This window comes from Anabas testudineus, chromosome 15 (genome assembly GCF_900324465.2).
Source record: "Anabas testudineus chromosome 15, fAnaTes1.2, whole genome shotgun sequence".
NCBI lineage: Eukaryota > Metazoa > Chordata > Actinopteri > Anabantiformes > Anabantidae > Anabas > Anabas testudineus.
Window position 1 is genome coordinate 10,132,648 of NC_046624.1, and position 13,525 is coordinate 10,146,172.

A 13,525-nucleotide genomic window follows, 5' to 3' on the forward strand; every position below is an offset into this window, starting at 1 on the left:
TCTTGCCAGGTTAGAACTAATCTAGTAGATAACTCCCATCTCCCATGACGGTTGACAAGAAAAGAAGTATGATAACGGATGGAAATTATAACAATAGCAGTGTGTGTGTGATAGCCGTAGTTATAAAAAGCTGAAAAAGCAGAACTCCATGTTTATTTTTTCAACCAAGCTATTGACTGAAACAAGGCTTTCCGATGTACTGTGACTGAGAAGAACAGAGCGCTCACACTTCCAGACTAAAAAGTAATTTTTCAAAGCTGTTTCCTAACAGGCACCGGATGGAACTTCATAAATCAAGTTTGATCCAACAGAAGGAACAAAGTAGCTTTTGGACATTGGGAACAGTTTTATGTACGTTTACTCACTTTCGGAGCCACATCTCAAGGTTAAGGTGAAGAAGCAGTTTTACAACAATTCAGCCCGAGGTGATGGTTAAACAGTAAGCTGACCATAGAGGTCTTGCTTCAGGAACATACAATCAGTTGCTGAGTGACAGCACTGCAAGGCCTTGAAACTTTTCCCATGCCAAAACTACTTGCTCAGTGCTCTGCCGGCAGCAGATTAAAAAGTCAGCCTATAATTAATCACCTTACGTGCAAACGAACCCGAGCTAAGTAATAAACAAGTGTTTGTTCACCTGTTGTGGAAAATTGGAGAAGTGGACCTGCATGTAAATATTCCTTCTGCTTTATTTGCATTGGTTTAGAAGAGGAAATCAGATTCATACGTATCTCACCACCATGTTCCCCTTCATGCAAACATATTTCTTGTCATCACTGTAATAAGATTCCTGACTGCCAGGCTCTCACACAGAACAAGTAAAGGACAATTAACATCACTAGTTCACAAACTACACTTAAAAAAAAAAAAACTGTGAAAAGTTCTGATAAGATCAGCTCTAGGTAAGTAATAACCTTATCTCTGTGTGGCTTCTTCTCCTGAAAGGAGTTTGATAACAGACGTGGTTCAGTCTGTAGAACAGCCGTTTACTTCTTGTTACTATGTTATTATTTGTCTCACAGTAGTGAGAAAAGTGAGAAAATATAATACATAAGCTGTTGCCAATAATGTCTGCTAAAATAGTTGTTAGGATTTATGGGCACATTGGGATGTCGTTGCTTTCCAAACGCCCACCCCCGAGCTCATCCCTCCCAGCTGTCTTGCATAGTTTGGCTGTGTAAATGCTTGTTTGGATATCACAACATTGCTGATGTGGATGGCTTCATTTAGAATGAAAACATGACCTACAGTAGAATTACCTTTTTTATCACCATTACCTTTTATTTGAATGAATAGTACATTTTGATTAATAATTGTTTCCTGATTTGAATACATTTTCCTTAAACCCATTAAGTAAGTGCTGGTATTTGAATAACCTACTGGCATGTTGGCTTTAACTTGTGCCGGTATTGCACACACAAAGCAGGAAACTTTGTTTTTTTAAGCCAAACCTGACAGTAATTAACTTCCTTTTCCAATGCTTCCCCCTACCTGTTTCCCTGTTTCTCTCTTTAAGACCCTCCCCTCTCTCCCTCCTCCGTTCCCGTCTCTCCCTCCCTCTCGTCTTAGTCCCAGTGTTGTCCTGTCGAGTACACAGTCAGCTTCAACTTGACAGCAGCCATAGAGCATATCAGGTTTCCACAGTCCGAGGAGTCCCACACCCCTGGAGATCAGAGCAACAGTGGCTGTCCTCCTCTCTCTCTCCAGCCAAACGAGGTGGGTTGACCAAATAAAAAGACAAACTTAAGAGTTGCATGTGTTTTCTTCTTACTCCTTCTTCATCTGTCCTCTTTTCACTATGAATTTACTTTTTTTTCCCACATTCTTGCTTGATAAGTGTAACTGCTATGTTTCATGTCAAACGGTGTCATTTTGATTTTTATTGATGGCATCTTAAAAAGCAAAAAGAAGTGAACCGTTTTTTTCCCCTCTTATTACGACAGCATGCTTCAGCCTCAAGAGGAAGTAGATTCAGTTAGTCAAGGGCCTTACCCTTTTAAAGTTATTTGCTTAAGAGAGAGCCACACATTCAAAAACAGAAAGCCTTGAAGGATAACAGATATTCAAATGCTGCCAGTGTTTCATGAAAGCAGAAGATGTGCGGATAAATGCTGCTGTGTCCGCTGTTCTGAGAGACAGGAACGAGTTTCGACAAACAGAAGGGATGCAGGTCTCTGTGTTGGATGCAGCTTTTCAGTGTTTACACTATTAACATGACGGACATCACAGCCAAACAGGTTATATAAAGATTTCATGTGTTGTATATTTTTATAAGACGTTTCCTGTAACTTTTAAATGTGGGTATAAGTATATTATGTAAGAGTTTAAGGTTCACTGTTATTCTCAGGAACTCAAGACGTGTCGGCTTAACATTTCGATTTTCCATTTACAAAATGCCGTTGTTTCATCTCTCCTGAAAAATAGCACCAGTTGTTTTACATTGTCACTGTGTATGGAGCTGTGCTGGGGCCTCTCTCTGTGTGACTCACTCCCTCGCTCTGTCTGTGGGTTTCTTCTCCTGCTTTGTATAAGTGTGTCATTGTATTCAGTCTTTTTTTGTGTCCTGTTTTTAGATACATCACGACAGAGCTTGTGCTATGAGCTGATCACTCTCCAAACCCTGTTTCTTCGAGAGTCGAGAGTTTTCCACACCTGTCTCATTTCTAATCATGGGGCTATGTGAGAGTGCGAGGAGTCCGTGGGGCAGCTCTGCAGCACTCGGGGCTGGAGTAGGAGTGATGCTGCTGGGGCTTTGCCTGGCTCAGTCCACCGCTCCACAGGCTGCGTGTCCAGCGGCTGCATCCCTGCAGACCCTTACCCAGCCCCAGTACCAGAACATAACACAGGACATCGGTGCCAGCTTTATGGCAGCTCTGGTCCAGTCCTTTCTCCACACAGTCCAGCCTAAACCATTTCCCGGAGGTCAGTATCTGATACACACTTCATTATTCTGTCTACTTGCCATATCTCTTGTCTGAAGACTAGGTGCAATTTATCGTACTAAAATTAGTATTACAATTTGACGTTCATGTCCAGTGAACGCGATAGATGAGATTTCATGTTAAACTTTCAATCCTGCTTTGTGCTAATAACGCCAATGCAAAAACCCGAATCACTGGTCACTTAGTAAGTTAAAGGAAGTTCTCGTCCAGGTATTGCTTAGCCAATCTTTAACCTTCGTGAGATTAAGATCTGAGCTACACCTGTGGGTTTTTGCTGTGATGTGTTGAAAATGCTCGATGAAACCCTTTTAAATCTTTTTTTATTACTTCCTGCTTAGTGTTGATTTAAGAAGAAATACACAAAAGACACAAAACGTATCTGTTGACCTTTGCCCAGTTCAAAGTCATTAAATGTGAGTGGATTTCAACCACTCAGTGACTCATAAAGAAATGTTTGTTACCCCTTTTATGTTTTAACACAGCATTTGTCATTGCTCTATGATAGCTTAAAATGTCAGTAAAGAATGTAGTAATAAAGTAAATATTAAGTCGCTAACAAAAGTCTGGCCCGGTTCTTAAGTCTATCTAGAGATGTTTTATATAAAAGTATAAAAGCATTGATAAAAACACCTGGCAACTCAAGATTTATTCTAATGTCTTATTTTCTTTACTGAACTGATTCAACTATTAATAAAGTAAATGTGGACATATAAAACTGAGAATGGTAAAGTTGCTCTCACTCTTATTTCTAATGCCCTACAAGTCAGATGACTTATATGTAATTAACTATGGCTTCAAATAACAGACATTTGTTTGTTGTTGTTTTAGCCTTAAGGCTTAGAGGTCATTTTCTATTAACAGCCAACCTCAGAGTCTGGTGCCTGAATTTGACCTGCTTGTGAAACAGCAACGCTATTGTTATGCCAATAATATCATGGAAAATGATGACAGTTCTCAGCAAACACTCCACGGCACTCCGCCTTCTTGTAATATTTGTGCTTAGCTCACTGTGACATAGAGACGCTGCACAGAGTTTCATGGTAAAAGTAAAGCATTGGCCATATGGTGTGATAACGTGACACAGCCAGATGGTGAGAACTGTACTAATAGCTCACATGGTCACCTGGTCAACGTGTCCTCTCAGTTACCTGCACCTGTGTTTCGTGAATAATGTCCACAGTAACAAGATTCAGCGGGACAATAAATGAAAACCTGACGTTCTCTTGGTTTCCTAGAAACCCCAAGATGGAAGTCTCAGATTTCTACTTTTACAATGCCGGCTATCAAAATATCTGCATGGTGCTCAGGACACGTTGTCCCAGTGGTTCGGCTATTGTACCAACAGCAGAGAATAGCAATTATATATTCTTGAACAACAAAAAGATTTTTCTCTTCCTTTTTTTTCTAGATCTGATCCTGCAAATAACCAAGAATCCGAATCAAGACGTCATCAAAGAAGTGAGTGATTGTACTTGGAATTTACATACATCTCAAACAGGTGTCCTCAGGGTCATTCAAGCATGTAATCTGAGACGGTTTACCATTGAAACATCATTGTGTGGCGTGTACGTATCCCAGTGGAATGACGTTACAAAGACTCTTTCATCCTCTCTGGTTATGAACCGTCACCACAGTAATGCAAAACTACTGTTTCTGCCATTTTAGTTGTAATACATGTTATTTGTCTGTATGTGCGTGTTCTGTGTTCAGGTCCTTGTGTATGAAATAGGTTTCCTGGTTTGTGCGGCCATTGGCATCTTGTACATCGTTCTGATGCCCATAGTTGGTTTCTTCTTGGCATGCTGTCGCTGCTGTGGCAACTGTGGTGGGAAAATGTACCAGAAGCAGACATCCTCCATTCACTGTCGCAGAAGAGCTCTCTACTGGAGTGCATTCATCACCACAGTCATTATCCTGTGAGTGTGTGCTCCCGTGTGCGTTTGTGAACACTATAATGATGTGTTATCTGAAATTAGCATCAAAAAGAGACAGCTTGACTGTGCATGCCTCACCGCCTGCGTGTGCCTCCTTCTGAACAGCATTATGGTCATGACACATTTATTTCTGTCTGTGTGCGCATGTTTGCGCGTGTGCGATGCTCACAGCGCCGGGAACATCTGCATGTTCAAAAGCAACGAAAACCTTAAAGTGAGTGTGAACCAGAGTCCAGGGCAGCTCAGCAAAACTGTAGACAACATCAACACCTTCATCACAGCTGTGCCTCAGGTAAGAGACTGAAATGTTATAGAAATACTGATCTTTATTCAGTGTAACAGTTACAAAATGAAAACAATAAATTATCTTGTTTAGGATTAGACTTCACCCGCTGATCTGTCGTGAACAGACAGCTTTTGTGTGAGATTCTCACACATTGTGTGAGATTCAAACAGACCTCAGTTCCACAGTCAGTCCACAGATTAAGCACCAGCTCTGTATGCTGCAGTGTCAATACGCTTATCTCAGTATGCAAAGAGTAGGAAAAGGTTGGAGTATAAGAAGGGTTGTTCTGTTTGTTCTTCATTTGCAAAAACTGAAAGGATTAGCTGATTGTAACAGTTTTCGACCAACAGATTCTGACCACACTTTGAATGATTTATGGTTTTTTTGCCCCTCTTCCTCTCTCCAGCAAGTCAACTATGTGGTGAACGAGAGCTACAGCGTCATACAGAAAGTTACCAGCAACCTAGATGGTAAGAACTGTGCACTAAAAAAAATAAAAAGGCAGTTTTACTCAACATGTCCCCACTGAAATGCATCTGTTGTGTGCTTGTTTACATCAGCTATTGGACCTCAGTTGGGAACCGCGATCCAGCAGCAAATCAAGGGAGTCCTGTTCTCAGCACTGTACCCAGTTAGACTGCTTAACCAAGGTATGTGGTGACTGCTTGTTCTGTCCTGTTTCATTCTGAGCATGTAAATGCCTGTGTGCATTTTGTATCTGGTAGAAGATGAACAGTGTTGTGAAACTAGCTCTAGCTCAAAATTCAGTTCACAAAGATTCAAATGAATGAGTTTTTGATTTTGACATTTGAAGTTCATACTCCCATAAAAATGAAGGAGTTCAACTCCACTTCTCTGATGTCACACCTTCGGAAAACTTTGTTTCCTCGAGCTATGTCGTTGGCAGGGGGTAGGCGGGGGGTTTTTGTATGGTAACTGAACGCCGCCTTATAGACAAAGAGTTAAACAAGGTAGAGTAGAGAGGTAGGATTAGAGAAAAGTGACAGTTGACTGGAAGCAAGTCAGGTGAACAAAGCCTTTACCTCTCATGTTCACCTTTTATGTGAATGACGTTCATGTTCTTCAGCTGTAAAATAATCTATTCAGTCATTACAGAGCTTTAGTGACCAACACTGAAGCTGTTTAATGGCATGAATGGGTCCTGCTCGTAAGCTCACTGTGTGGTTTTATTGCTTCTCACTTATGACACTGAAAAGTTTAATCTAATCTTGAATTCAGTCTTTCATATTCAAACAGCTTGTTGTGACCAAACCAAGGGAAGAAGAACAAATCTGTACACAATACAGAAACATAAACAGTTAGAAATGATAGCCCATATAAAATACTATTCATAATATTTTATATTATTATATTTATATTTAATATTATTTAACGATTTGCTAAAACATAATCTACTGACATGTTCCTTAACAATACACTCCGCACTCTTAGACGAACACATCAAAACCAATCTCTGTGTGTTTTAAAATGATCATGACTAACACTGTTAAGATGACTAAAGTGTGTGCGTTTTTCATTTGTATGGGCAGAGACTGTGAACATCAGTGCTCAGCTGACCACACTTAACTCATCTTTGGCCCAGCTCCAGTTCAGCCTAAAAGTCCTCCAGAACAACCTCACTAATGTTAGAAATAGCATCAATGCCACTTTGTCCAATCCAAATTGCACCGGATGTGGCAGCAAAAAGTCAGAGCTACAGAAACTAACACTGGACACCTCAATTAATGTAAGTACTGGTTTTGTTGAACCTCATATATAAGGCGGGACATTACTATGAGTGCGGATTCGTTACCTAAATGCTTGAACAACACAGGAAAATGAGGAGGTTTTAGCTCACAACTCAGCCCTGTCGCTGGATGTGACAACACATTGTCATGAAGCAACAGGAAGAGTCATTTATGCAATCAAACTGCGTCTGATGCAGGCTGAGAGAGTGTGACACATAATGACACCTTATCTGAACAGCTGATTTGTCCTCCTCCCATCTGTTATTCTCCAATTCCTCCTACACTAACTCTGACACATACAGACTCCCCCCCCCCCACCATTCTTTTATCTCGCCTTCTCGACAAGACTGATGAGACTGAAAACATACAGATACCATTCAATATGCTTTAGAATAAGGACATTTAACTGTGGTCTTGTGGTTCTTGGATAACAATGAAAACCTCTAAATGCTTGTTTTGCTGAAGTCTGCTGCCCCCTTCAGGGGGTTTAAATCATAACATGTGGTTGTTCTCCACAGGTGACAGGCTTGAACATATTCCAGTCTGCAGTGGATGAAATCATCAAAATTAATCTCACATCCAAAATCAAGGAGGTCAGTGATGTCTGAGGAATGAAAATAAAAAGATCCCTAAAATATAATGTCAGTCGTGTTAACTTAGCAGAACTAGTTCAAAGACAGGGAAGAAGTGTTTAAGCCAAAGACAATGTGATTAAATGTGAGGATCATGAGGAATGAACTGCTTCTACATTTCAGGTGGAGAACTATTATGACAGCATCCCGCAGATGGTGACCAATGACACCAAGAATGTAGTTCAAAGTGAGTGAGCACATCGACTTTCATAAACTTGACTAAACTTTTACTTCTCTTTCAAATATGACCTCATTTAGCTGCAAGTCTGTTTTTAATTGTGTGTAAATGCTGTTTATTTGTTTGTGCATTTTTTCAGGCAGCAAGCAGCAACTGGCTAACATAGAAAAACAGGTCTCCCAGTTTGTCAGTAACAGCGCTTTATCTGCCCTGAGCAATGTGCCTGTGAAGCAGGTTCAGACAGATATCAGCAACATCACCCCGGATGTTGAACGAGCAGAACAGATCAGGTAAAAACAAATCTGCAAATGCAAACGTACATGGTCTAAAGAAGAGAAAACCCAACAAATGAATCATCGTTTATGAATTCTTTTCCAGATGGGGAGTAAGTTTAGCCATATGCTGCATCGTCCTCTTGGTGGTCATATGTTATCTCCTCGGTCTACTACTGGGACCTCTGGGTCTGATCCCCAGAGCAGACACCACAAAGCGCTCCTGCACAGCAGACTGTGGAGGCATCTTCCTCATGATGTGAGTGCTGGGTCAGCAGTTTTAGTCACATAGCTGACACTCTTATCCAGAGGAGAAACATTCAACTTTTCAACCTGTATGTCCTCCTGAGCACTTGCTTGACTCTGGACCTGAACGTTTTTGCAGGGGTGCAGGCTTCAGCTTTCTCTTCTCCTGGCTGTTCATGATAGTTGTGCTGCTGCTGTTCCTGCTGGGCGGCAATATTTACACTCTGGTGTGTCAGCCCTGGAGCAACGGACAACTACTAAAGGTAGTAATAAACACACACATACAACTGCACATAGATGCACAATGGAAGTACAGCTTAATCATCTCTGTGGTAATATTATTGCTTTTTCCATCCACAGTTCATTGATACTCCAGGCTTAATACCAAACTTCAACTTAAGTCAAGCTTTAGGATTGAAAACCGACCTCAGCATCTCCAACATTTACAAGTATGTAATGCCAGTTTACCACTTTTCTAAAGCCTATGATCTAAAGTCATGGGGCTTTACGAAGCACTTCGGTTAGAGATTATTTAACCTGATGTTAATGTTTACAGAGACTGTGAGCAAAACAAGCCTGTGTGGACAACTCTGCACTTGTATGAACTCATAAACCTTGATGACTTGCTCAATGTATCTAAAGTGAGTTTCCTTGACAGCCATAAAAAAAAACAAACAAACATTCAAACCTACTGTAACTGTATGTGCATTAAACCTGTATCATCCCTTTTTCTCTCCTCTCGCCCTGCTCTCTCACACTTAGTATACAGAACAGATCCAGCAGCAGTTTGACAATACAAACATGAATCTGTCATCTATCACTCTCCTGAGCCCTCAGGTTAAAAACCAACTCAGCAACTTCAGCTCCAAGGCAATAAGCTTTGATAGCACTGCGGTCACACAGCAGGTAAACATTACGCGTGGGCTTACATGTATCTTAGTGTAGATTTGTTGTCAATCTGCAAGTATTATTTGACACCCCTTTGCTTGTCTTTCTCAGATGAACAACATTTCCAGCATCAATCTAAATACATCAGCAGCTGTACTTGAAAACCTTGCTGGCACCTCAGTGAGTCACAGGATATTAACATATTGATGCATGATACTTTTTAGATTACACCGATTTTCAAACAACCGTTGTTTTTTTGTTTCTAGACGAACAGTGGTATTAAAAAACAGCTCCAAGATGAAGCCATGGCTCTGACGCAGCTCCAGATCTACATAGAAACAATCATCACTCCACAAGTGGTTAGTAGCTTTCTCCCCATAATCTCCTCAGTACTCCAAGTGTTGGCCTTTAATCTTAATTTTAATGGAGACATATCATTTACTTCTTTTGCTCTTAGAAAAATCTGAACTCTACCATCAAGAGCCTTGCATCGATGACAGGAGGAATCAATGTGAGTACAGTGGCTCCCACTTGGATCTGCCAGTAATAGAGATCTCCTCTAATTTTTTTTTATTTATGTCCTTTGGCTCATTCTCGCTTCTCTGGCTCTTCCAGAGAACAGTGGGGGAGGTGTTGACCAACGTGGGAATAGCACAAGACTTCCTCAACACAAATACGACACAGATCATAAAGATTGTGAGTAGAGTCATGGGTCACATGAGTTGAAAGAAAGAGTTATCCATGTGGCCTGTTAATGCCGGTGGTGGGTCAGTCATTTAGCCAGAGGGGGCGGACGGGCGGGAGGGGAGATGTTGAAACAATATGCATCCACGTCCACAGAGAACCAAGACTCTTTGTCTTCAGCTGCAGTCACGCATGTATTTTGATAATGAATTAATGTTCTGAGGTGTCCTGGAGGATATGTCTGTTTTACCGTATTTTTAAGATGAGTTTTGTGTCACGTAAACATCGCTGAGAGGATTCTGACAAATGTGTTTAGAAGACTAAACATATATGACCAGATGTAACCGTCAGTTGACGTTCACCTTGCCGTGTGTAATTTTAATGCTATTACAACTATTTACTTTAAGGGAATTAACCCAGAATTCCACACTGTGGAAATGGTTATTCCCCTGATTCCTCATTACTTCCCCTGATCCCTCATGACTTCCCACTGTAAGGCATGTGTGGAATTCACTCATTCCTTCTCTCTCTCCTAATCCTAGGAAAGCAGAAGTTTTTTGGACTGTCAGCTGAATTACTTCACCGCTTACGCTGACTGGGCTAACCTAACGGTAAAGTCTGTCCCAATTGTTGCCCACACTTGTGAGCACGTAGAGTTTACGTTGTGTAACCGCGAGTTGACCTTTTGTAATAGTGCTAATGTGTGTGTGTGTGTGTGTGTGTGTGTGTGTGTGTGTGTGTGTGTCCTTCAGATCACACAACAGGTGGGTCGCTGCCAGCCTGTGGCAGGAGCCGTAGACTCTGTAGAGACGATCCTCTGCTCACAGATGGTGGAATCTCTGGTGAGGATTAGACTTCCCAAACTGATCTGATCGCTTTTTGATATATGAACACAGGCACTGTAGAGATTAGATACTGCTTTGAGCAATTGTCACACTGTCATAAATTGCCCGTGCCCTCTCTCTGCAGAATGCGTTCTGGTTCAGTCTCGGCTGGTGCCTGATCTTCTTCATCCCCAGCATCATCTTTTCTATCAAATTAGCAAAGTTCTACAGGAGAATGAAGCACTCTGATGTCTATGAGTAAGTAGCACAACAAACTCATAACTAGATCTATTTACACACACGCAGAGTATCCACGTGTACATTAATTATGCTGGCCTGCCTTTAACTGCTGATAATTTTGTCTAATCATGTTTTCAGAAACCAAACAAGCAACCAAATTATCATGACTCACATCCCACGGGCCCAAATGAAAGCCACCTGAGAGGACGGCACATATGCGCTACAGCTTTAAAAGACTGCAACCACAACTGAACTGTGGCATGGTTTCACTAAATGAAAACACGTGTTGCAGCCCTACACAGACATTTGCACATTTTCACCATAAGGCGGAGGAACATTGCCACTTGTGAAGTGAGCGCAGTGGTCACACAACACATTTCAAACACCACACACAACGTCTTTGACTTGACCTCAGGGGGACACAGGGCATAAGGGAATCTGCAGGGATTTTTTTCATCATTTAAAAAATTGACATTTAAATAAGATTTCTATTGTTTATTTGTTATTATAATAATGTTTTGATCGTATTTAATGTATAGTCTGAACTGAACCTGCTGCTGGATTCTGAGAATATACTTTATGTTGGTCAGTATGACTAAAATGTTAAGAAATGACAAGTCTCTTTAATACAGTTCCTTTATTTGTAGCCAAAGAAGGATAAAGCCAATTAATAAAAACAAATCATTAAGCTACAATAAAAATTCTATATTCAATTCATCTAAAGTCAGTACAACATTCAGAATGAGATTGTGATGTTACATTTTTTAATATTTTGTATATTTTGTATGTCTGTCTTTATTTTAGATCCTAAACTTTATCATTAAAGATGCCACTTTTTATGAATCCTTCAAAAGCGACATATTTGGCTAGATAATATATTTTTTTCTTTATTCCTTTTTCGCAAACTGATTGTGTTAAGTTATCATTTTGTTCATACTCCTCATACTCCCTTATTTTATGCAATGTCCTTTGCCATGACTGATCCGTCAGAAACTCATCAATTTCCATAGAACATCTTTGTGCCAAGTCAGCAGAACATACTTGTTACCCTGTTGTCAATGTGAGATTGTGCAAATAGCAAATTGTGCGTGATGTCACTTTTTGGAAAACAGCAACTGTGCCTTACTATGACTCATAATTTCTCCTAACCACTGCTGATATTGTCTTCAGGCTCATGTTCAGTAGCTACTAATCCTGTTTTACACTATCCTATCTTTACGAGGTCTCATAATCTGGTTTCCTACTAGTTCAGACAATTCCTCACCATGTTGAGTCATAGTCCATCAGACCAAAGCCAGATCAAAACTGAGAAAGCTGTGGTGTTCACAGGTTCTTTTTATAACTGTGTTCATGCAACTAGCCTTAACTAGAAAATGTAAGTGCAGGTGTTTGTGGCAGTAAACACGGGTGCAAGATCAAATGCCATATGATTCTACTTCAAAAGAATTACAGTTATTGTAAGATGACAACATTTTCAGTCATTTACCAGTTTAGTTATGTTGCGTGTGGTTGGACTCAGTTTTTATTGCAAACCATATTCACATTTTAAAATGTAATGTAGGTTTTTATTAGGAGTTGATCACATTCAGACCTTTGCTGTATATATAGATCACGTTGGTGTGCAGTGCTTTCAGAGTGTATTACTGTGCCAAAAGGCATTTGTAATGTGCCAGCATCTGTCTATTTATTCTCGCTGCTTAGCAATCGATTTTTAAAGGGAAACACTTTTACCTACAACTTTAAGTCATATTTGCACTCTTGTTGAAAATCAAAGCACAGCTTCCCTTATGAAATTGTGAAAATTACACTTTTTGAGAGAAGAAACTTCTATACTAACTTGTTGTCAAACTATACAACTACTAAACTATACAACTTTCTTTGCAAAGATGTTTTTGTACTGATATAAATTAATGTGGTTAATGATTTGATAATGTGAATGTTGTACTTGGTACTAACTTGTATACAAAGCACAAGTGACCTGTGGTTTTTCTCTCTGTTACAGTACTCAGCACTTTATATGGTCTTGTGATTCAAAGGTTGTAAACATTTCTGAGATCCATTGTGAAAACTACTGTACCACTACATAAAAATTTATCAGTGATAGACACTATCTGCGGTGTGTTTTTTATTGTGTTTTAGGTGTAACACAAACTACTGTTCAAATGTTTGGGGTCACATACTGTAGAAACTCCATGTTTTTAAAAAATTATAAAACTGATTTTATAATGTCAAACTAATCAGAAAATGTTTAGAGGGTAAAGAACACGTTAATATTGTAAATGACAAACATATTTTGAATTTCTTTTTTCAGGAATAGCTACATAGGTGTGCAGAGGCCTGTTAATAAGGTTAAGGTCAGTCATCCTGTGTTCCATTGACTTTGCTATTTGCTATTGCATATTTATCCTTTTGGACCATAGTTCATGGTAGATCAGCTATCATGCTCACGTTTTACAGATAAACTGGTTACACTTCAAAAGCATTTGAATCAGTAGGAGTGTCAGCGTAATGCATATTTTGACGCGTCAAATAGAAATTTACTCTAGACTCAGAGTCTCACTTAATGTCCTTTAATGCTAATAACCCGCTACTGATGTATAATTTGTGCAGCTCTGCATGATACATTCTACTGTTCAGAGACAAGCAGCATC

At 40.0% G+C, this 13,525-nt stretch overlaps 1 protein-coding gene across 2 annotated transcripts; it reads left to right on the top strand.

Annotated features, from left to right (window-relative positions):
• The first annotated feature begins 1,560 nt into the window (after positions 1 to 1,560).
• Positions 1,561 to 12,984, top strand: prom2 (prominin 2). 2 transcript variants are annotated; one of them, XM_026355105.1, is made up of 24 exons: positions 1,561 to 1,716; positions 2,574 to 2,922; positions 4,351 to 4,400; positions 4,653 to 4,858; positions 5,048 to 5,168; positions 5,569 to 5,632; positions 5,723 to 5,812; positions 6,713 to 6,909; positions 7,429 to 7,503; positions 7,666 to 7,729; positions 7,860 to 8,010; positions 8,099 to 8,251; positions 8,378 to 8,501; positions 8,599 to 8,687; positions 8,795 to 8,879; positions 9,001 to 9,144; positions 9,238 to 9,306; positions 9,393 to 9,485; positions 9,584 to 9,637; positions 9,742 to 9,822; positions 10,353 to 10,421; positions 10,563 to 10,652; positions 10,780 to 10,892; positions 11,013 to 12,984. In XM_026355105.1, the coding sequence occupies exons 2-24, from the start codon at positions 2,670 to 2,672 to the stop codon at positions 11,074 to 11,076; spliced, it is 2,499 nt and encodes an 832-aa protein (XP_026210890.1). In that variant the 5' UTR covers positions 1,561 to 1,716; positions 2,574 to 2,669; the 3' UTR covers positions 11,077 to 12,984. The 2 variants fall into 2 exon arrangements, with proteins under 2 accessions (XP_026210890.1, XP_026210891.1); XM_026355106.1 differs by lacking the exon at positions 1,561 to 1,716 and adding an exon at positions 2,132 to 2,237.
• The last annotated feature ends 541 nt before the right edge of the window (positions 12,985 to 13,525 follow it).